This window comes from Coregonus lavaretus (assembly GCF_964263955.1).
Source record: "Coregonus lavaretus genome assembly, chromosome: 37".
NCBI lineage: Eukaryota > Metazoa > Chordata > Actinopteri > Salmoniformes > Salmonidae > Coregonus > Coregonus lavaretus.
Window position 1 is genome coordinate 30,223,008 of NC_140024.1, and position 22,052 is coordinate 30,245,059.

The window sequence follows — 22,052 nt, forward strand, 5'->3', positions numbered from 1 at the left end:
GGGAGTTGACAAGTGCCTGGATTAGGACCGGCGCCGCTTCCTTTGTGAGGAAAGGTAATACTCTACGAAAGTTGTAGAGCATGAGCCTGCAGGAGCGAGTCACTGTTTTGATGTTTGCAAAGAACAACAGGGTGTTTTCCAGGGTCACACCAAGGTTCTTTGCACTCTGGGAGGGGGACACCGTGGAGTTGTCAACCGTGAACGATAGGTCTTGGAGCAGGCAGGCCTTCCCCGGGAGGAAGAGCAGCTCCGTCTTGTTGAGCTTGAGGTGGTGGGCCGACATCCAAGCTGAGATATCTGCCAGGCATGCAGAGATGCGTGTCGCCACGTGGGTGTCAGAAAGGAGGAAGCACAAAAGTAGTTGAGTGTCATCTGCATATCGATGATGGGAGAGACCATGTGAGGAAATGACTGAGCCGAGTGACTTGGTGTATAGAGAGAAGAGGAGAGGGCCTAGAACCGAGCCCTGGGGGACACCAGTAGTGAGAGTACGTAGTGCAGACACAGATCCTCTCCACGTCATATAATTGCTATTATATCAATATTTGCGCATTAAAGGCATTTCCACCGGCATTTCTCGCAGGATTAATTTTACCGACACAAAAAGATCACACCTTGTCTAGCGTATTTTGTTTTATCGACATTTGGAAAGTTTACCAACAAATGAGCTGTTTCCATCAGGCTGTTGTGACATGTTTTATCCGACGTGTACTTTACTGTATAAAAAGGTTGATGGAAGCCTGGTTAGTGTCAGTATACAAAAGGGCTGAGTGAAAATTGGCTTATTTTTAGATATGGTGGGATTGTGCGGGTGCGGGGTGTTTATATGTGGGTATGTGTGTGTGGCAGTAGCAGCGATAATAGCAGTAGTAATAGTAGTAGTAGTAGTAGTAGTAGCAGCGGTAGTAGCAGTAGCAGTGGTGGTAGTAGTAGCAGTAGCAGCGGTAGTAGTAGTAGCAGTGGTAGTAGTAGCAGCAGCAGCGATAATAGTAGTAGCAGTGATAGTAGTAGCAATAGTAGTGGTAGTAGTAGTAGCGATAGTAGTAGCGATAGTAGTGGTGGTATGGTAGTAGTAGTAGTAGTGGGGATAGGGGTAGTAGTAGCAGCGATAGTAGTAGTAGTAGCGATAGTAGTAGCGATAGTAGTAGTGGGGGTAGGGCTAGTAGTAGTGGTGATGGTAGTAGTAGCGGTAGTAGTGGGGGTAGGGGTAGTAGTAGGGCTAGTAGTAGTGGTGATGGTAGTGGTGGTGATGATAGTAGTAGTAGTGGGGGTAGGGGTAGTAGTAGCAGTGATAGTAGTAGTAGCGATAGTAGTGGTGGTGATGATAGTAGTAGTAGTAGTGGGGGTAGTAGTAGTGGTGGTAGGGGTAGTAGTAGTGGTGATGGTAGTAGTGGTGGTGATGGTAGTAGTAGCGATAGTAGTGGGGGTAGGGGTAGTAGTAGTAGCGATAGTAGTGGTAGTAGTAGTAGCGATAGTAGTGGTGGTAGTAGAAGTGGTGGTGGTGGTGGTGGTGGTAGTAGTAGTGGTGGTAGTAGTGGTGATGGTGATAGTAGTGGTAGTAGTGGTGGTGATGGTGATAGTAGTGGTGGTGGTGGTAGTAGTAGTGGTGGTGGTGGTGGTGGTGGTGGTAGTAGTAGTGGTGGTAGTAGTGGTGATGGTGATAGTAGTAGTAGTAGTGGTAGTAGTGGTGGTGATGGTGGTAGTAGAAGTGGTGGTGGTGGTGATGTTGGTAGTAGTGGTGATGGTGGTAGTAGTGGTAGTAGTAGTAGAACAAAACAAGGAAAAGTAAATAATGTAATAAAATAAATCTACAGAAGCACTACTTAACTTTGTACGTACCACCTCTCCTCTCAACCTCTCAGGACATAGACGCTGGAGCTCTGTCCTACTCCATGATGGGTCTGAAGAAGTTCACAGAGTACAGCATCAGAGTGGTGGCCTTCAACAAGCACGGCCCAGGAGTGTCCACAGGAGACGTCACCGTCACCACCCTGTCTGATGGTAAGCAGGGGACAGATTAAGGAGAGGAACTCTTCCACTCCCAGAGGAGAAATGGGTAGATCACAACAGGCAGTCTCCTTTGGAAGAGGTTAAAGGTCATTGTTGGTACAGTGGCTCCAGACCCGGTGTGTTGAGGTGATCTCTCTTGAGTTGTAGAGAGTAAAACACCTTGTTTTTTACCCCTACAGTTCCCAGTGCCCCTCCTCAAAACCTCACTGTGGAAGTTCACGACTCAAAGGTAAGAGCTAGTCAGACACTTCTCTTTCGCGTACGTACGCACACACACAGACACACACACAGACAGACAAGCACACACACACACACACACAGACACACACAGACACGTGCACGCCTAACCCTGTTTTACATGACATTAGCTCTTGTCAGTGGGCTCAGCTCATACCCAGACTGCTAGCATTGTTCTTGAACCCTGTAAGCGGTTGGAGTACCAGTATAGAGATGGGGGGTGTATTTAGTACCAGTATAGAGATGGGGGGTGTATTTAGTACCAGTATAGAGATGGGGGGTGTATTTAGTACCCGTATAGAGATGGGGGGTGTATTTAGTACCAGGATAGAGATGGGGGGTGTATTTAGTACCAGGATAGAGATGGGGGGTGTATTTAGTACCAGTATAGAGATGGGGGTGTATTTAGTACCAGTATAGAGATGGGGGGTGTATTTAGTACCAGTATAGAGATGGGGGGTGTATTTAGTACCAGTATAGAGATGGGGGGTGTATTTAGTACCAGTATAGAGATGGGGGGTGTATTTAGTACCAGTATAGAGATGGGGGGTGTATTTAGTACCTGTATAGAGATGGGGGGTGTATTTAGTACCTGTATAGAGATGGGGGGAGTATTTAGTACCTGTATAGAGATGGGGGGTGTATTTAGTACCAGTATAGAGATGGGGGTGTATTTAGTACCAGTATAGAGATGGGGGGTGTATTTAGTACCTGTATAGAGATGGGGGGAGTATTTAGTACCTGTATAGAGATGGGGGGAGTATTTAGTACCTGTATAGAGATGGGGGGTGTATTTAGTACCAGTATAGAGATGGGGGTGTATTTAGTACCAGTATAGAGATGGGGGTGTATTTAGTACCAGTATAGAGATGGGGGGAGTATTTAGTACCAGTATAGAGATGGGGGTGTATTTAGTACCAGTATAGAGATGGGGGGAGTATTTAGTACCTGTATAGAGATGGGGGGAGTATTTAGTACCTGTATAGAGATGGGGGGTGTATTTAGTACCAGTATAGAGATGGGGGTGTATTTAGTACCAGTATAGAGATGGGGGTGTATTTAGTACCAGTATAGAGATGGGGGGAGTATTTAGTACCAGTATAGAGATGGGGGTGTATTTAGTACCAGTATAGAGATGGGGGGAGTATTTAGTACCTGTATAGAGATGGGGGGAGTATTTAGTACCTGTATAGAGATGGGGGGTGTATTTAGAAATGGATTCAGTCTGACTTGCATCTAGAACTGATTTGGGACATTATATTTGTTCTATTTACTGGCCAATCAGAGCAGGTTTTGCTTTGTTCTTCCTTTCTCAGACTTGTGCTGTATGTCACTGTTTGATACCCAGTAATGAATGGCCTGATATGGATGAATACATTATGAATATCATTATAAAATACATTTCTAATTAGATTAAAACACAAAATGCGATTTCTCATTTTAATTGTTTAATTTGCTCTGTCCTGTGGGCCGTGTCAGTCAGCCGGGCCTGAGGGGTGAAAACTAACATACAAGGGGAAGTGTAGTCTCAACATGGGAACCACAAACCCCCCCCCCCCCCCCCCCCTTTTATCCCCTTGACAACATCCGCCTTCTCACCTTCCCTTGAGTCAATTAAACATGTGTTTTAGAGAACGGGTGAGGGAAAAGAATATAGCTGAAATCAGAACGCACTATAAGAAAATGGAAATAAACTAATTGAACACACTTAGCACAGATTTAATTTGTGCTATTCCCCGGACTCACGGATGTGTGTGTGTGAATGTTTGCGTGCCTGTGTGTGTTTTTGTGCGTGTGTGAGCGACAGTGGGTAGCGTTAATTAACTCCTCTCCCACGCTGAGTTCCCCCCACCCATCCCTACACACACACACACACCCATCCCTACACACATACGCGTACTCTCTACAGTATCTCGCCTCCCTCCACAACATCCCACAGTGCACTGCAGGGCCTGCAGCTAAGGACCTGAATCCATCGCTCTCTCTCTCTCTCTCTCCCTCGCTGGGAGCCTCTCCTCTCACCAGGGCTCCTCTCCTCCACTCTTTATTTATTATTCATGTCTTTATTCCCTCCTTTCTCCAACAGACAGCCTGTTCTCTTCTCCTTCACATATACATTTACATTTTAGACATTTAGCAGATGCACTTATCCAGAGCGACTTACAGTTAGTGAGTGCATACATTTTCATACTTCACCACTGCATCACCCTCCTAACATCCCTCTGCTTTGTTTAAGACTGGTATAAGACTTTGTGTGGCTGGTTTAAGACTGGTGTAAGGATTTGTGTGGCTGGTATAAGACTGGTATAAGACTTTGTGTGGCTGGTTTAAGACTGGTGTAAGGATTTGTGTGGCTGGTATAAGACTGGTGTAAGGCTTTGTGTGGCTGGTATAAGACTGGTGTAAGGCTTTGTGTGGCTGGTATAAGACTGGTATAAGACTTTGTGTGGCTGGTATAAGACTGGTGTAAGGCTTTGTGTGGCTGGTATAAGACTGGTGTAAGGCTTTGTGTGGCTGGTTTAAGACTGGTGTAAGGATTTGTGTGGCTGGTATAAGACTGGTATAAGGCATTGTGTGGCTGGTTTAAGACTGGTGTAAGGCTTTGTGTGGCTGGTATAAGACTGGTATAAGACTTTGTGTGGCTGGTATAAGACTGGTGTAAGGCTTTGTGTGGCTGGTATAAGACTTTGTGTGGCTGGTATAAGACTGGTGTAAGGCTTTGTGTGGCTGGTATAAGACTGGTATAAGGCTTTGTGTGGCTGGTATAAGACTGGTATAAGGCATTGTGTGGCTGGTTTAAGACTGGTGTAAGGCTTTGTGTGGCTGGTATAAGACTGGTATAAGACTTTGTGTGGCTGGTATAAGACTGGTATAAGGCTTTGTGTGGCTGGTATAAGACTGGTATAAGACTTTGTGTGGCTGGTATAAGACTGGTATAAGGCTTTGTGTGGCTGGTATAAGACTGGTATAAGGCATTGTGTGGCTGGTTTAAGACTGGTGTAAGGCTTTGTGTGGCTGGTATAAGACTGGTATAAGACTTTGTGTGGCTGGTATAAGACTGGTATAAGGCTTTGTGTGGCTGGTATAAGACTGGTATAAGACTTTGTGTGGCTGGTATAAGACTGGTATAAGGCTTTGTGTGGCTGGTATAAGACTGGTATAAGGCTTTGTGTGGCTGGTATAAGACTGGTATAAGACTTTGTGTGGCTGGTATAAGACTGGTGTAAGGCTTTGTGTGGCTGGTATAAGACTGGTATAAGGCTTTGTGTGGCTGGTATAAGACTGGTATAAGGCTTTGTGTGGCTGGTATAAGACTGGTATAAGACTTTGTGTGGCTGGTATAAGACTGGTGTAAGGCTTTGTGTGGCTGGTATAAGACTGGTATAAGGCTTTGTGTGGCTGGTATAAGACTGGTATAAGACTTTGTGTGGCTGGTATAAGACTGGTATAAGGCTTTGTGTGGCTGGTATAAGACTGGTGTAAGGCTTTGTGTGGCTGGTATAAGACTGGTATAAGGCATTGTAAGGCCGGTGTAATGTCGCCTTTTGACCTTACACCAGCCTTGGTCAGGTTAGCCCTGTGACGTCAATGTCACAGCGAGTGGTGTTACTGGACACCAGTGGTGTGTATTGCCATAACCACCCACTCATCGCCCTGGTGTGATCTTACCTGCAAAGTCCTGGGGTTGTCATTCCACCTCTAAAGTCAATGGTAGTAGCAAGAGATTATTCAGTATTGTCCTTGGGTTGGGCTCGAGTCCATTGCAATTCAGGAAGTGAGCTGAAATTAAATTTGTGAATGGACAAAGTTCACATTGAAAGCAAAGTGTCCGTTTTCAGTGAATATGACCATTTTCCTGTGGTTCAGCAGTATAAACTGTAACCCCCAGTGTCTGCTCAGTCCAAGTACTCACTGTGTGTCGTACCACCCCCCCCTCCCCAGAGCATCATGGTCCGATGGCAGCCCCCACCACCAGGCGCCCAGAACGGCGAGATCACGGGGTATAAGATCCGTTACCGGAAAGGAACGAGGAAGAGCGAGGCGGCAGAAACCACGGGAGGCACCCAGCTCTTCCAACTCATAGACGGTAAGCTCTCCTGTAATACCGGGTCACCTACTCATCACATGAGTCATTGTGGAGTTGAATTAGTCATGCACATGCAATATCTTACATGGGAAATCACGTGATTAGCACGCGTACATGTACTAAAACAAGTCTTGTTTTGAGATAGGCCTAAAGGCTCTGTGGCTACTGATGGTAGCTGAACCTTTGGAGCCAATTGGAAGTTTCCAAGTTGAATACTGTGGTCCCATAGGACCAGATAGTGTCTCACTCATTTGAGCCTTTGTCTGGCGTGTCGTTTGGAATTGTACACATTTTTCCTTGTTCGTCTCAGTGTTACTTCAAACTGTCACCTGTTCTCAACAACTCATCTCATCTCACATCCAAACTGATATTATGCTGTTACTGTAGTTCGAATAGATATCACCAGAGACCTTAGCGATGGCAATGAATATTACATGTCGTCTCAGCAACTTTTCTGGCCCTGTCTCACGCTGTGTGGCGCAGCTTCAAAGAGAATACACACTTGAAAGTCAAACACGATTATATTTGGGGTGCAACGGGGGTGTTTGTTGGTTCAAAGGCATTTAAGATTTTCTTTCTAGAGCCTTGGAGGCCTGGAGTGGCTTGGTGGTTTTTAGCAGTCTGCCTCAGGGACAGCCCGTAGTAATGAAGGGAGAGACTACACGATTAGCATTTAGCGTACACACAGCTACGTCCAATCCGACTCTTAAGAACATTTTAGTGCCAATTAGCGCGGCTACGTGTTTTTTAAAGACAGCGGGCGGTTCCCACGACTTTGAATTTCCAAAACACGCCCCTGGCGGTGATATAGCCTACCCAGCAATGTGACTGGGATGGTGGGCCAAGCGGGAATCCAGATCCACACGCACCACCAGGAGTGAAGAGTACTTCTTCTTTCTTCTCAGCTCTGTAGCGGCTTGCTTGGGCTACATTCAAACTGCTCATGTGTAAATTCCCCCACAGACCCGTCGTGATCACGGGCAGAACGTTCATCTCTATCAAACGCGTTGGATTGGGAAGAGGAAAATGTTTGTTGCGCCACAACGAGCTCTCCCTTGATCTCACCCCTGACAGAGTTATAGATTTTCCCCTCACTCAAGCAGAGAAATATGACTTCCTCTTGAAATATTATGGCTTCAAATATTTAGTGTGTCTACATGCCCAGCTCAACTGAGTGGTGGAGTGAGGGATGCACTGTTAGTAAACCCTTTAAGAAGGATGAAAGGAAAGTTTGGGGACAGTTTTCTAACTACACAAACTGATGGACATAACCTATGGCTGATTCTGCACACACACACAATTCCGTTTCTTGCTCTGCCCCTCAAAAGAGCACACTACTCAACTCAAAGATTTAAAAGCATTGGATTGAGGGGGGCGTGAACAAGACGAGGGCACACTTTGGGTAGAAAGGGGAGGAATGTCTGACTCTTCTTGACTGATTTCTGTGTGGTGTTGTGGTCAGGTCTGGAGCGGGGGACGGAGTACACGTTCAGAGTGTCAGCCATCACAGTGAACGGCTCAGGGCCCGCCACAGAGTGGACCACGGCAGAGACCTTCGAGAGCGACCTGGACGGTAAAACTTTGTCTCCTTTCCTCTCTTGCCTTAACACACTGACCAGTCAAATCCCTCTACCTCAGCCCTCATCTTTACTACTTTCACCTAGTCTGAATTGCTCAGGGCCAAAGTGTTTTGTTTTATGGCATGTCTTTCCATTACTGCACAAACCAAGGTTGGTTTAGCAGCATTATAAATACCTTCAAACCCTCTTAAGACTTCTATTAATGTGGTCTCACTGCTACCTTACATTTATGGCTTGGTTTTAATGTATTTTATTGTCTTGATTCTATTGTTAAGTATATGGAGATGCTTTAAAAACAAGTTGTATTGCGTTTTATTGTGTTTAATTTGTTTGTTATAATTTGATATACATTTGATCCCCTGTGTTTTCCTACCTCCAGAGTCCAGAGTGCCGGACATCCCCAGCTCGCTACATGTGCGTCCGCTGGTCAACAGCATCGTGGTGAGCTGGACGCCGCCGGAGAACCAGGACATTGTGGTGCGTGGCTACAGTATCGGCTACGGCATCGGCAGCCCCCACGCCCAGACCATCAAGGTGGACTACAAGCAGCGCTACTACAGCATTGAGAACCTAGGTGAGCACACCCTCTTGTTGTTGGCCTCGTTGTTGTTGTTGTTGTTGGCCTCGTTGTTGTTGTTGTTGGCCTCGTTGTTGTTGTTGTTGGCCTCGTTGTTGTTGTTGTTGGCCTCGTTGTTGTTGTTGTTGGCCTCGTTGTTGTTGTTGTTGGCCTCGTTGTTGTTGTTGTTGGCCTCGTTGTTGTTGTTGTTGGCCTCGTTGTTGTTGTCCTCATAGTTTTTTTTTGACTATTTCAATGTTTGTTGTGTTTTGGTCATCTGTGTTTTGTTGTGGAACCATCTTCTTGATGCATGATTGTGAACAGTCTTTGATTGCATGGCTACCTATGCTTCATAGGATCCCATAGCCTACTGTAATTATTACTTGGATAGGGGGGTCCCATTATGATTATGGCCAAGAAAATGTTGCATAATTTAGCTTTTCATTAAAATCCCAATGAGAGACTGGGTTTCAATATTCACCTGTTGTCAAGATGATAAATATGAGGAGAGAGTCTCAGGAGTCAGGACTTGATTAGCTACATTATTTCATAACGCTCTCTCTCCCCCTCCCTCTCTCTCCCTGCCCCTCTCCCCCTCCCTCTCTCTCCCTGCCCCTCTCCCCCTCCCTCTCTCTCCCTGCCCCTCTCCCCCTCCCTCTCTCTCCCTGCCCCTCTCCCCCTCCCTCTCTCTCCCTGCCCCTCTCCCCCTCCCTCTCTCTCCCTGCCCCTCTCCCCCTCCCTCTCTCTCCCTGCCCCTCTCCCTCTCTCTCCCTGCCCCTCTCCCTCTCTCTCCCTGCCCCTCTCCCTCTCTCTCCTTCTCTCTCCCCCTCTCCCTCCCTCAGACCCCAGCTCCCACTATGTGATAACCCTGAAGGCCTTCAACAACGTGGGAGAGGGGATCCCTGTGTACGAGAGCGCCATCACCAGGCCACAGTCAGGTAGGACACCTACACAGACCCCTACACCCTGAATACTGGAGCAATGGAACAGTCTCTTGGACCACACCCTAAATAGTCTTACCAATGAGATGGTCACTAATACCCTCCATACTGGACCAGTGGTATGGTATTTTAATGGAGTAATTGTTTACACCGTAAAAACGTATGCTGGTATCTTTTTAGGCTGTTTGATGCCATATTTCAGTGGGGAGTGAGAATGGGAACCGTAACTTAACTCCCTTTAAAAAGGAATCTGACGCTAGTCTTTTACCAATGTTACATCACCATCATCATCACCATCACCACCATCATCATCTCTTGCAGAATAAATATACCCTGACGTGGCTTGACTCAAAATAACTTCAGAGATACAATTATCTACGGTTACTAAAACCGAATGTGTTTTTTATCAACTAGAGCCTTGACATTACATTACAGACGTTATTCCCCCTGCATTCATATGGTGCAGTTTGCCTTCCATCAGACCTGATCATTAGGATCAATTTGTCAGAGAGCATCTCTTACCTGCCATTCTCTCTGTGGTATAATAGGCTTTCCCTTTGTCACAGATGTCACTGCACAATACAAGTGCTCCCTGCTCATCTCAGTCCTGTCTCCCAGGGAATAATAAGGCAATATCCTCCAATCCATATTTCTCTAATCCGAGGACAGCTACTCAGACAATTAGCTGATATTTAGGTCACAATACCAAATGCCAGCAATTGAACAGAAAAAAAGTATGAATTGCTAGCAGCAAGTCGCTGCTCAACATAGCTCTGTAGAGTAAGTCATATCTTATGACACCCGTAAGATGAGAGAACTTGGAGTGATGGCTGAAACCTGTGTCGACTTGGAGCCAACCCTTCGTCACCCCCTCTCCGTTTTGATCAGTCAGTTTGTCTGTACTTGCACTCCACTATCCCAGCATGCACTGCTGTGCAGGGACGGGATGCCGGATGACTGAAATGGCATCAATATGCTGCAGGGGGGCGATCCACACACACACACACACAGAAACATACACACTCAGGCGTACGCGTGCACACAGAACACACACACACACACACACACACACATACATAGCACTGTGCAGAAGCACGTGCGCGCACACACACACACACACTCACCCCTGCTGTGGCTTTGGCAACCCTCTGTCAGATCCAGCTCTCCCTCTCAAACACAGAACCAAAGCCCTCCAATACAGTCTGCAGTTGGAATACACCAGGGGGTTGCTCCACTAGCGTGTTCATTGGATGAAAAAGTTTGGATTAAAAAAGACTGGTTGACCTAGATAATGTTTTGACTTAAAAGAAATTGGGAGAACTTGGAAGAAAAATAGTAGTCTTGTGTAGGGACTGTGATTTATTACAGTAAATATCCAGTGGGAAGATAACCTTGGTGGAAAGCATATGCAGGACTCACTTGAAAAAGAGATTTTCAATCTCAATGTGACTTTCCTTTATAAAGCATAAATAAAACCAAACCAGAATAAAACCTTCTGTATGTGGCATCTGATAACTGTCTGAAATGCGTGAAGCATTGTTTTTGACAAGTATGAGCATTTTAATTCAGTGCACTGCAGGCTAATAAGACCAGGCTTGTACAGACGGCTCTACTGCTGCAGACACCCAGTTCTCAGAGTGTAAAACAGATGCCGTTTGCATGCCACCCATAACCACACCGTGTTTCCTTGACATCCTCCATGCTTCCCAGAAAGAGACACACACACACACACACACACACACACACACACACACACACAACTGCAATATAATGAGGGTGCACAATGGCTTGTAAAATGGAGCAGCGAGGAGAGAGAGAGCTGGATAGAGGGGGTGAGTTTGGGGGAGGTAGGCTACACCAAATGACCAGAGCCTTTTCTAATTACCGCTGGACCATGGTCAAAATCTGGAGTCCAGGGCTGGCGCAGAGCATGGCGTAACATAGCTAGCAGCGAAGCCTGGCCAGTCCGCTCGTTGCTGCCATCTTGAAGCGTTTAGTTGGCAATGGGGCGACTTGAGCCAGGGAACCATTTCTTTCTGCCTCTCTCACAACACCAGTGTTTACCATGACTCCATAATGAGTATACACACACACCTCAGCAACCCCCTGGAGGCCATTGTAGCGAGGGAAGCAGGTGGTTGTACATGTGCTCCCGTTGGGTAACTGTTTAGTTACATAATAAAGGTATCCTCCATCTTTAAAGAGACGTTACCAGGGTAACATTCAGTGGGGCTCAACCTTACAGAATATACAGATTATAAATATATTAGGTAGAGAATGGTTAAAGTTGGGACATGAGTGGTGAGTACCGATACTAAATCAGTACCAGTAACTTAAATCATTAAGGTCAGAAAGTAACACAGACGTAGATGATGCTGTGCAAAGCTAATCAATCCCAGATAGATCAGACATTTCTAATCAATCCCAGATCAAACATCACTACATTAGTCATAGGTAAAGACCAAGTCAAGCTATTTTGTGAAGTTGCCAGTGAAAGGGAGTTGTGGCGTTTAAGATCCCTCGCCCTTGACACACAAGATCCCTAGATAGGCTACATTAGCAACAATGAACATATAGATATTGCCCACATTTCACGTCTTACATACAGAGTTTGAATACAGCGTCAGTGTAGGGCTTGTCCTTGACCCCCGGGTCTGCTTCCTGTAAGCCTGGAGTTAGTCAAGGACTGTTCTATTCCTTGTGACTGACATAGCTCTACATACAGTCCTATTGTGATTCAGCTATAGTAAATGTTATGTTGCAATGCTGCATACAGTAGTAGTGCCTGTATTCACATAGAGACACTGTAAAGTAGTGCCTGTATTCACATAGAGACACTGTAAAGTAGTGCCTGTATTCACATAGAGACACTGTAAAGTAGTGCCTGTATTCACATAGAGACACTGTAAAGTAGTGCCTGTATTCACATAGAGACACTGTAAAGTAGTGCCTGTATTCACATAGAGACACTGTAAAGTAGTGCCTGTATTCACATAGAGACACTGTAAAGTAGTGCCTTTATTCACATAGAGACACTGTAAAGTAGTGCCTGTATTCACATAGAGACACTGTAAAGTAGTGCCTGTATTCACATAGAGACACTGTAAAGTCGTGCCTGTATTCACATAGAGACACTGTAAAGTCGTGCCTGTATTCACATAGAGACACTGTAAAGTAGTGCCTGTATTCACATAGAGACACTGTAAAGTAGTGCCTGTATTCACATAGAGACACTGTAAAGTAGTGCCTGTATTCACATAGAGAGACTGTAGTTGTGGCCCTTATTCACCGAGTCACTGTTTAGCCTTGCACTCAGAGACCTTCTTATCAATAATGAAAAATAAGCATTCTTCTTTAAAGGTGTGGTAAGTCAGTATGGTATTTGTGCTGCTCTTAACCAAAACCATATCAAAAGATCTGGGAACTGTTTTAGAGATGCCATTTTTAATCTTGTCTTTTTCTTGTTGTGTTGTTCTCAAATCAAATCAAATTTTATTGGCCACATGCGCCGAATACAACAAGTGCAGACATTACAGTGAAATGCTTACTTACAGCCCTTAACCAACAGTGCATTTATTTTTAACAAAAAAGTAAAAATAAAACAACAACAAAAAAAGTGTTGAGAAAAAAAGAGCAGAAGTAAAATAAAATAACAGTAGGGAGGCTATATATACAGGGGGGTACCGGTGCAGAGTCAATGTACGGGGGCACCGGCTAGTTGAAGTAATATGTACAGATTCTGTTGATCTGTTGTCTTTTTCTTGTTGATGTGTTGTTCTGTTGATCTGTTGTCTTTCCTATTTTTTTCTCAAGCAAGGTGGCTAAATGTTATGTATTTGACCTTTACCAGAGATCACTCTGTTGCACTTTTCTTCTAGTTGTAGCTTTCCATTGAGTGATTATCCATCTTTACTTAGTGTGGATAATGTGAGTTGATTATGTTGTACACAACAGCCCTGGATCAAATACATGAAAACAAATGGGTATTTGAACCAGGTCTGATCGACAACAGCCCTTGTATAGACAGTAGAAAGCCTTGATGTAGCCAATAGCTGTGTCTGTTGATCTAATAGAATTTTCTCTCTTTCTCTTCACCTTTCCCAATCCCCCCCACCCTCCACCTCCCTCATTTTAATAACTCATTAACATATGTTATACCCTTATTCGTATCCCCCCCCCCTCTCTCAACCCCGCCACCCCGTTTCCTTTTAACCGGTCTTATTCGTATCCTCCCCCCCCCCCCCCCCTCTCTCTCAACCCCGCCACCCCGTTTCCTTTTAACCGGTCTTGCTTTTGTTTTTGTTCTATCCACCTCGCCACAAAACACACCTTTTTTTTATGTTTTTAATTTCTTCCCTCTTTTTCCACCATGTTCTGTTTGCCACCTGTTATGAACCTTGTGTGTTGGTAACCGCTGGCAGACCCCATAGGCCCTGATGTTGATTTGTATGAACTCTTCCATGCTCCATTCACGCCAGTACCAGACCCCACCCCCATGCTACCTCCCGTGGGCGTACAGTCCTCGGTGCTCAGCCACGACACCATCAAGGTGACCTGGGCCGACAACTCTCTGCCCAAGAACCAGAAGATCACCGACGCCCGCTACTATACGGTGCGCTGGAAGACCAACATCCCCGCCAACACCAAGCTCAAGGTACGGTCACGGCCACCGGGTCCCATTCAAAACAACACAGCTTTTATTGATTCCCTCATGGCTCATTTTAAAGTAGAAGGTGTCATCAGAGCGCAGCATATTATATGTATCCTACTACTGTGCCATTCTAATCATCAAAGTGTTCAGCTATCCCACTATCAGGGTAAGGAATCGATGTAAAGTAATCCCACCCACCAATTACATGAGGTTCAAAACGCCTCACAGTCCTTCCCACAGTCCTTCCCCATCTAAATGCTACACAACAGAGATGTTCACTTTGATAAGTAAATACCAATAGATGAAGCACTGACGTTTATAGTGTCTGCGATAAATTGAATATCTTTAACAAATAAATTGCATTGATTGCACTGGAGTCATTAAGTCAGTGCACTGCATAGTATGGTATAAAACCCAGAAAGACAAACCCTTCAACTAGGTGTAAGAGATGCTCATCCAGGCTTCAGCATCCTGCCCTAGCTCAATTAACATTATTACTTATCCCCCTCAACAAGATTAGGAATGGTGTGTGTGTGTGGTAGAGAGCAGAACACGAATAAAGGGCTGTGTTTCATAAATGATTCAACGAGGACAAGACGGACAGAAGTCTGGGGGATGGGGGCCTGACAGTGCATTCTGAATACGGACTGTTCATACAACACACATCATTCTGATTCAGCAGTTAGTCAATCCCTATACTGAACATAGAGACTGCTTGTATCCATCACCTAACATGGGGACTGTCAAGATTCAGAACATAGAGGTGCTAAAAGGCTAGTCTGGTTATTGAAAGCGCATGTAGATGCTAAAAGGCTAGTCTGGTTATTGAAAGCGCATGTAGATGCTAAAAGGCTAGTCTGGTTATTGAAAGCTTGTGTAATTGCTAAAAGGCTAGTCTGGTTATTGAAAGTTTGTGTAATTGCTAAAAGGCTAGTCTGGTTATTGAAAGCTTGTGTAATTGCTAAAAGGCTAGTCTGGTTATTGAAAGCTTGTGTAATTGCTAAAAGGCTAGTCTGGTTATTGAAAGCTTGTGTAATTGCTAAAAGGCTAGTCTGGTTATTGAAAGTGCATGTAGATGCTAAATGGCTAGTCTGGAGCGACTGCAGTCACTGTTAGCGCAATGCAACACACTGAGGACAACCAGGTGATGTTGATGCTAATGAGCTAATTAGGGGTTAGGGGTCAATTCCATTTCAATTTGGTCTATCCAGGAAGTGAATTGAACTTGAGAATTACCAAAGATCCAGTGAAAATAAATGGAGCTTTTCAAGTCTGAATTAGAATTTTGACTAATCTCTTGGCTGGATTGAAATGGAATTGACCCCAACCCTGTTAGTCACCCTGTTGTTTTGTAGGAAGACGAATGCATTGTTCACACTGGACAATTATTCTCACCTTGATGTGATCGTCCCAGCTGTCAGAAGTGCCTTCCTGTTTCACACAGACACACAGCGTGTACCTACATTATTAAACAGATGGCTCCTCTCCACTCAACTAAAAGGACAGAATGTTTTTCTCTCTGTGACATCCTGGATGACATATATGTCTTGTTTAGTACACTACACGGCGTGGCTAGCATCACTGGAGCAGGCTATTTAGAAAGCTAGGACCTGAACTAGCCTTCACCAGGGGACTAAGACTATCTAGGTACTAGATTAGGCATAGTCTGTTGGCATAGTGAGGAAATGGGCTTAATAAAGTAATAAGACGTATTTTCATCGCTGCATGTCATCTTGTCTTTATTTAAATGGTGTCCACTGGTCTCACATGTTATACCTACTACGTTTCAAGTATTATTTTGGGATGAATAGCCTCTATGTAGTTTATCCGTCATTTGTTTATGTACAGTGCCTTCAGAAAGTATTCATACCCCTTGACTTATTCCACATTTTGAGGTGTTACAGCCTGAATTTAACATTTATTAAATATATTTTTTTTATTACACACAATACCCCATAATGACAAAGTGAAAACAGGTTTTTAGAAATGTTGGCAATTTTATTGAAAATATCTAATTTACATAATAATTCACACCCCTAAGTCAATACTTTTGTAGAAGCACCTTTGAAAGCGATTACAGCTGTGAGTCTTTCTGGGTAATAGTCTAAGAGCTTTCCACACCTGGATTGTGAAACATTTTCCCATTTTTATTATTTTCTAAATTCTTCAAGCTCTATCAAATTAGTTGTTGATCATTGCTATATGGTCTTGCCATAGATTTTCAAGTACTATAGATTTCAGTCAAAGCTGTAACTCGGCCACTCAGGAACATGTCTTCTTGGTAAGCAACCCCAGTGTAGATTTGGCCTTGGGCTTTAGTTATTGTCCTGCTGAAAGGTGAATTCATCTCCCAGTGTCTGGTGGAAAGCAGACTGAATCAGGTTTTCCTCTAGGATTTTGCCTGTGCTTAGCACCATTCAGTAAAAAAATGTATCCTGAAAAACTCCCCAGTCCTTAACATTCGCAAGCTTACCCATAACATGATGCAGCCAACCCATATGCTTGAAAATATGGAGAGTGGTACTCAGTAATGTGTTTGCCCCAAACATAACACTTTGTATTTAGGATAAAAAGTTAATTACTTTGCCACATTTTTTGCAGTATTACTTTAGTGCCTTGTTGCAAACAGGATGCATGTTTTGGAATATTTGTATTATGTACATGCTTCCTTCTTTTCACTCTATCAATTAGGTTAGCATTGTGGAGTAACTACAACATTGTTGATGTATCCTCAGTCTTCTCCTATCACAGCCATTAAACTCTGTTACTGTTTTAAAGTCACCATTGGCCTCATGGTGAAATCCCTGAGTGGTGTCCTTCCTCTCCGGCAACTGAGTTAGGAAGGAGGCCTGTATCTTTGTAGTGACTGGGTGTATTGATACACTATCTAAAGTGTAATTAATAACTTCACCATGCTCAAAGGGATATTCAAAATATTTTTTATTGTGAAACAAACAAGAAATAAGACAAAAAAACTGAAAACTTGAACGTGCATAACTATTCACCCCCCCAAAGTCAATACTTTGTAGAGCCACCTTTTGCAGCAATTACAGCTGCAAGTGTCTTGGAGTATGTCTATAAGCTTGGCACATCTAGCCACTGGGATTTTTGCCCATTCTTCAAGGCAAAACTGCTCCAGCTTCTTCAAGTTGGATGGGTTCTGCTGGTGTACAGCAATCTTTAAGTCATACCACATATTCTCAATTGGATTGAGATCTGGGCTTTGACTAGGCCATTCCAAGACAGTTAAATGTTTCCCCTTAAACCACTCGAGTGTTGCTTTAGCAGTATGCTTAGGGTCATCGTCCTGCTGGAAGGTGAACCTCCGTCCCAGTCTCAAATCTCTGGAAGACTGAAACAGGTTTCCCTCAAGAATTTCCCTGTATTTAGCGCCATCCATCATTCCTTCAATTCTGACCAGTTTCCCAGTCCCTGCCGATGAAAAACATCCCCACAGCATGATGCTGCCACCACCATGCTTCACTGTGGGGATGGTGTTCTCGGGGTGATGAGAGGTATTGGGTTTGCGGCAGACATTTTCCTTGATGGCCAAAAAGCTCAATTTTAGTCTCATCTGACCAGAGTACCTTCTTCCATATGTTTGGGGAGTCTCCCACATGCCTTTTGGCGAACACCAAACGTGTTTACTTATTTTTTTCTTTAAGCAATGGCTTTTTTCTGGCCACTCTTCCGTAAAGCCCAGCTCTGTGGAGTGTACGGCTTAAAGTGGTCCTATGGACAGATACTCCAATCGTCTCTTTGTTGCGCCTCTGATTAATGCCCTCCTTGCCTGGTCCGTGAGTTTTGGTGGGCGGCCGTCTCTTGGCAGGTTTGTTGTGGTGCCATATTCTTTCCATTTTTTAAATAATGGATTTAATGGTGCTCTGTGGGATGTTCAAAGTTTCTAATATTTTTTAATAACCCAACCCTGATCTGTACTTCTCCACAACTTTGTCCCTGACCTGTTTGGAGAGCTCCTTGGTCTTCATGGTGCCGCTTGCTTGGTGGTGCCCCTTGGTGGTGTTGCAGACTCTGGGGCCTTTCAGAACAGGTGTATACAGTGGGGGGAAAAAGTATTTAGTCAGCCACCAATTGTGCAAGTTCTCCCACTTAAAAAGATGAGAGAGGCCTGTAATTTTCATCATAGGTACACGTCAACTATGACAGACAAATTGAGAGAAAAAAAATCCAGAAAATCACATTGTAGGATTTTTAATGAATTTATTTGCAAATTATGGTGGAAAATAAGTATTTGGTCAATAACAAAAGTTACTCAATACTTTGTTATATACCCTTTGTTGGCAATGACACAGGTCAAACGTTTTCAGTAAGTCTTCACAAGGTTTTCACACACTGTTGCTGGTATTTTGGCCCATTCCTCCATGCAGATCTCCTCTAGAGCAGTGATGTTTTGGGGCTGTCGCTGGGCAACACAGACTTTCAACTCCCTCCAAAGATTTTCTATTGGGTTGAGATCTGGAGACTGGCTAGGCCACTCCAGGACCTTGAAATGCTTCTTACGAAGCCACTCCTTCGTTGCCCGGGCGGTGTGTTTGGGATCATTGTCATGCTGAAAGACCCAGCCACGTTTCATCTTCAATGCCCTTGCTGATGGAAGGAGGTTTTCACTCAAAATCTCACGATACATGGCCCCATTCATTCTTTCCTTTACACGGATCAGTCGTCCTGGTCCCTTTGCAGAAAAACAGCCCCAAAGCATGATGTTTCCACCCCTATGCTTCACAGTAGGTATGGTGTTCTTTGGATGCAACTCAGCATTCTTTGTCCTCCAAACACGACGAGTTGAGTTTTTACCAAAAAGTTATATTTTGGTTTCATCTGACCATATGACATTCTCCCAATCCTCTTCTGGATCATCCAAATGCACTCTAGCAAACTTCAGATGGGCCTGGACATGTACTGGCTTAAGCAGGGGGACACGTCTGCACTGCAGGATTTGAGTCCCCGGCGGCGTAGTGTGTTACTGATGGTAGGCTCTGTTACTTTGGTCCCAGCTCTCTGCAGGTCATTCACTAGGTCCCACCATTCTTGTGATCATTTTGACCCCACGGGGTGAGATCTTGCGTGGAGCCCCAGATCGAGGGAGATTATCAGTGGTCTTGTATGTCTTCCATTTCCTAATAATTGCTCCCACAGTTGATTTCTTCAAACCAAGCTGCTTACCTATTGCAGATTCAGTCTTCCCAGCCTGGTGCAGGTCTACAATTTTGTTTCTGGTGTCCTTTGACAGCTCTTTGGTCTTGGCCATAGTAGAGTTTGGAGTGTGACTGTTTGAGGTTGTGGACAGGTGTCTTTTATACTGATAACAAGTTCAAACAGGTGCCATTAATACAGGTAACGAGTGGAGGACAGAGGAGCCTCTTAAAGAAGAAGTTACAGGTCTGTGAGAGCCAGAAATCTTGCTTGTTTGTAGGTGACTAAATACTTATTTTCCACCATAATTTGCAAATAAATTCATTAAAAATCCGACCTGGAGTGGCCTAGCCAGTCTCCAGATCTCAACCCAATAGAAAATCTTTGGAGGGAGTTGAAAGTCTGTGTTGCCCAGCGACAGCCCCAAAACATCACTGCTCTAGAGGAGATCTGCATGGAGGAATGGGCCAAAATACCAGCAACAGTGTGTGAAAACCTTGTGAAGACTTACTGAAAACGTTTGACCTGTGTCATTGCCAACAAAGGGTATATAACAAAGTATTGAGTAACTTTTGTTATTGACCAAATACTTATTTTCCACCATAATTTGCAAATAAATTCATTAAAAATCCGACAATGTGATTTTCTGGATTTTTTTTTCTCAATTTGTCTGTCATAGTTGACGTGTACCTATGATGAAAATTACAGGCCTCTCTCATCTTTTTAAGTGGGAGAACTTGCACAATTGGTGGCTGACTAAATACTTTTTCTCCCTACTGTATATACTGAGATCATTTCACACAGGTGGACTTTATTTAACTCATTATGTGACTTCTGAAGGTAATTGGTTGCACCAGATCTTATTTAGGGGCTTCATAGCGAAGGGGGTGAATACATATGCACGCGCCAACAAGTAATTTTTTTCACCAATTTGGACTATTTTGTGTATGTCCATTACATGAAATCCAAATAAAAATCTATTTAAATTACAGGTTGTAATGCAACAAAATAGGAAAAACGCCAAGGGGGATGAATACTTTTGCAAGGCACTGTATTTAGGCTTGCCATAACAAAGGGGTTGAATACTTTATTGACTCGAGACATTTCAGCTTTTCATTTAATTAATTTGTACTTTGACATTATGGGGTGGAAACACTCTGGTGTGTAGGCCAGTGACAAAAAATCTCAATGTAATAGATTTTAAATTCCGGCTGTAACAAGAAAACGTCCACGGGTGTGAATACTTTCTGAAGGCACTGTATTATTGATTCATGGCTGTGTTTTTGTGCTAAAGATGCATGTAGCAGGTTTCTGCTTTGAAACACTGGTTCCGTTGGTCTTGAGTGCAACTTTGTGGTCAAAGTCTGTACTCTACCTTCCAATATGAACTGTTTGTGTGTGTGTGTGTGTGTGTGTGTGTGTGTGTGTGTGTGTGTGTGTGTGTGTGTGTGTGTTCAGACGGCCAACACCACCAACCTGAGCCACATGGTGACGGGGCTGAAGCCCAACACGCTGTATGAGTTCTCTGTCATGGTGACCAAGGGCAGGAGGACCAGCACCTGGAGCATGACGGCCCAGGGAACCACCTTTGAGACCAGTAAGATCACACACACAGGCATACTGTGTACACACACACACAGGCATACCGTGTACACACACACAGGCATACCGTGTACACACACACACACACACACACACACAGGCATACCGTGTACACACACACACAGGCATACCGTGTACACACACACAGAGGCATACCGAGTACACTCACACACATCAATGAAAGAATCTTCAGTGAAGTACTTGTTTCCGTGTTTTTTAACATGACTACACAGAATATCCTGGTACCCTCAAAGCTGATTGTAGTTGACATTTGTCGTTGACTGCTTTTCTGTAATATGCGGCAGGTCACCTAGTGGTTAGGCCAGTAACCTATAGGTTGCTAGTTCGAATCCCTGAGCCGAAATGTTTTTAAAAATCTGTCAATCTGCCCTTGAGCAAGGCACTTAACCCTAATTGCTCCCGGGTCGCCGTCAATAATGGCTGATCCCATGCCGTGACCCCACTCTCCGAGGGTGTCTCGGGGAGTGGGATATGCAAAAAACACATTTCCATTTCACCACACACTGGTACAGGTTACACACACACACTGGTACAGGTTACACACACACACTGGTACAGGTTACACACACACTGTTACAGATTACACACACACACTGGTACAGGTTACACACACTGGTACAGGTTACACACACTGGTACATGTGTGAAACAGCACTTTAATAAGCAGCCCCTGTTTGATGTCAAAGCCAAGAGTTCTCTCATGAATGTCCTTGTTCCCATACTGCCTTCTCTGTTGTTTGACTTTAACAGTTCCCAGCTCGTCCCCCAAAGATGTGACTGTGGTGAGCAAGGAACTGAAACCACGCACCATCATAGTCAACTGGCAGCCCCCCTCAGAGGCCAATGGAAAAATCACAGGTGAGACCACACACACACACACACACACACACACACACACACACACACACACTCTCCATTATCATGTTTATTCAGTCAGAGAAACAAGTGGTCTGAAACTGTTCTCTAACCTTCTCTCTCTCTCTCCTTTCCCCCCTCTCTCTCTTTCTCTCCCCCATCTCCTCTCCCCCATCTCTCTCTCTCCACTCCCCCATCTCCTCTTCTCCCATCTCTTGCTCTCTCCTTTCCCCATCTCTCTCTTTCTCTCCCCATCTCCTCTCCTCCCATCTCTCGCTCTCTCCTTTCCCCCATCTCTCTCTTTCTCTCCCCCATCTCCTCTCCCCCATCTCTCTCTCTCCTCTCCCCCATCTCTCTCT

The 22,052-nt window shown here is 44.5% G+C and overlaps 1 protein-coding gene across 1 annotated transcript in view; it reads left to right on the plus strand.

Moving 5' to 3' along the window:
• LOC311111421 (neogenin-like) overlaps positions 1–22,052 on the plus strand; it is a gene marked incomplete at its 5' end in the record, with an annotated part of 74,500 nt that overhangs the window by 38,536 nt on the left and 13,912 nt on the right. Inside the window, 9 exons of the mRNA XM_084154136.1 lie at positions 1,863–2,001; positions 2,190–2,239; positions 6,190–6,334; positions 7,797–7,907; positions 8,294–8,488; positions 9,313–9,408; positions 13,833–14,065; positions 20,675–20,813; positions 21,589–21,696. Of these exons, the coding sequence (XP_084010262.1) occupies positions 1,863–2,001; positions 2,190–2,239; positions 6,190–6,334; positions 7,797–7,907; positions 8,294–8,488; positions 9,313–9,408; positions 13,833–14,065; positions 20,675–20,813; positions 21,589–21,696 (1,216 nt within the window). The remainder of the gene's footprint in view (positions 1–1,862; positions 2,002–2,189; positions 2,240–6,189; positions 6,335–7,796; positions 7,908–8,293; positions 8,489–9,312; positions 9,409–13,832; positions 14,066–20,674; positions 20,814–21,588; positions 21,697–22,052) is intronic.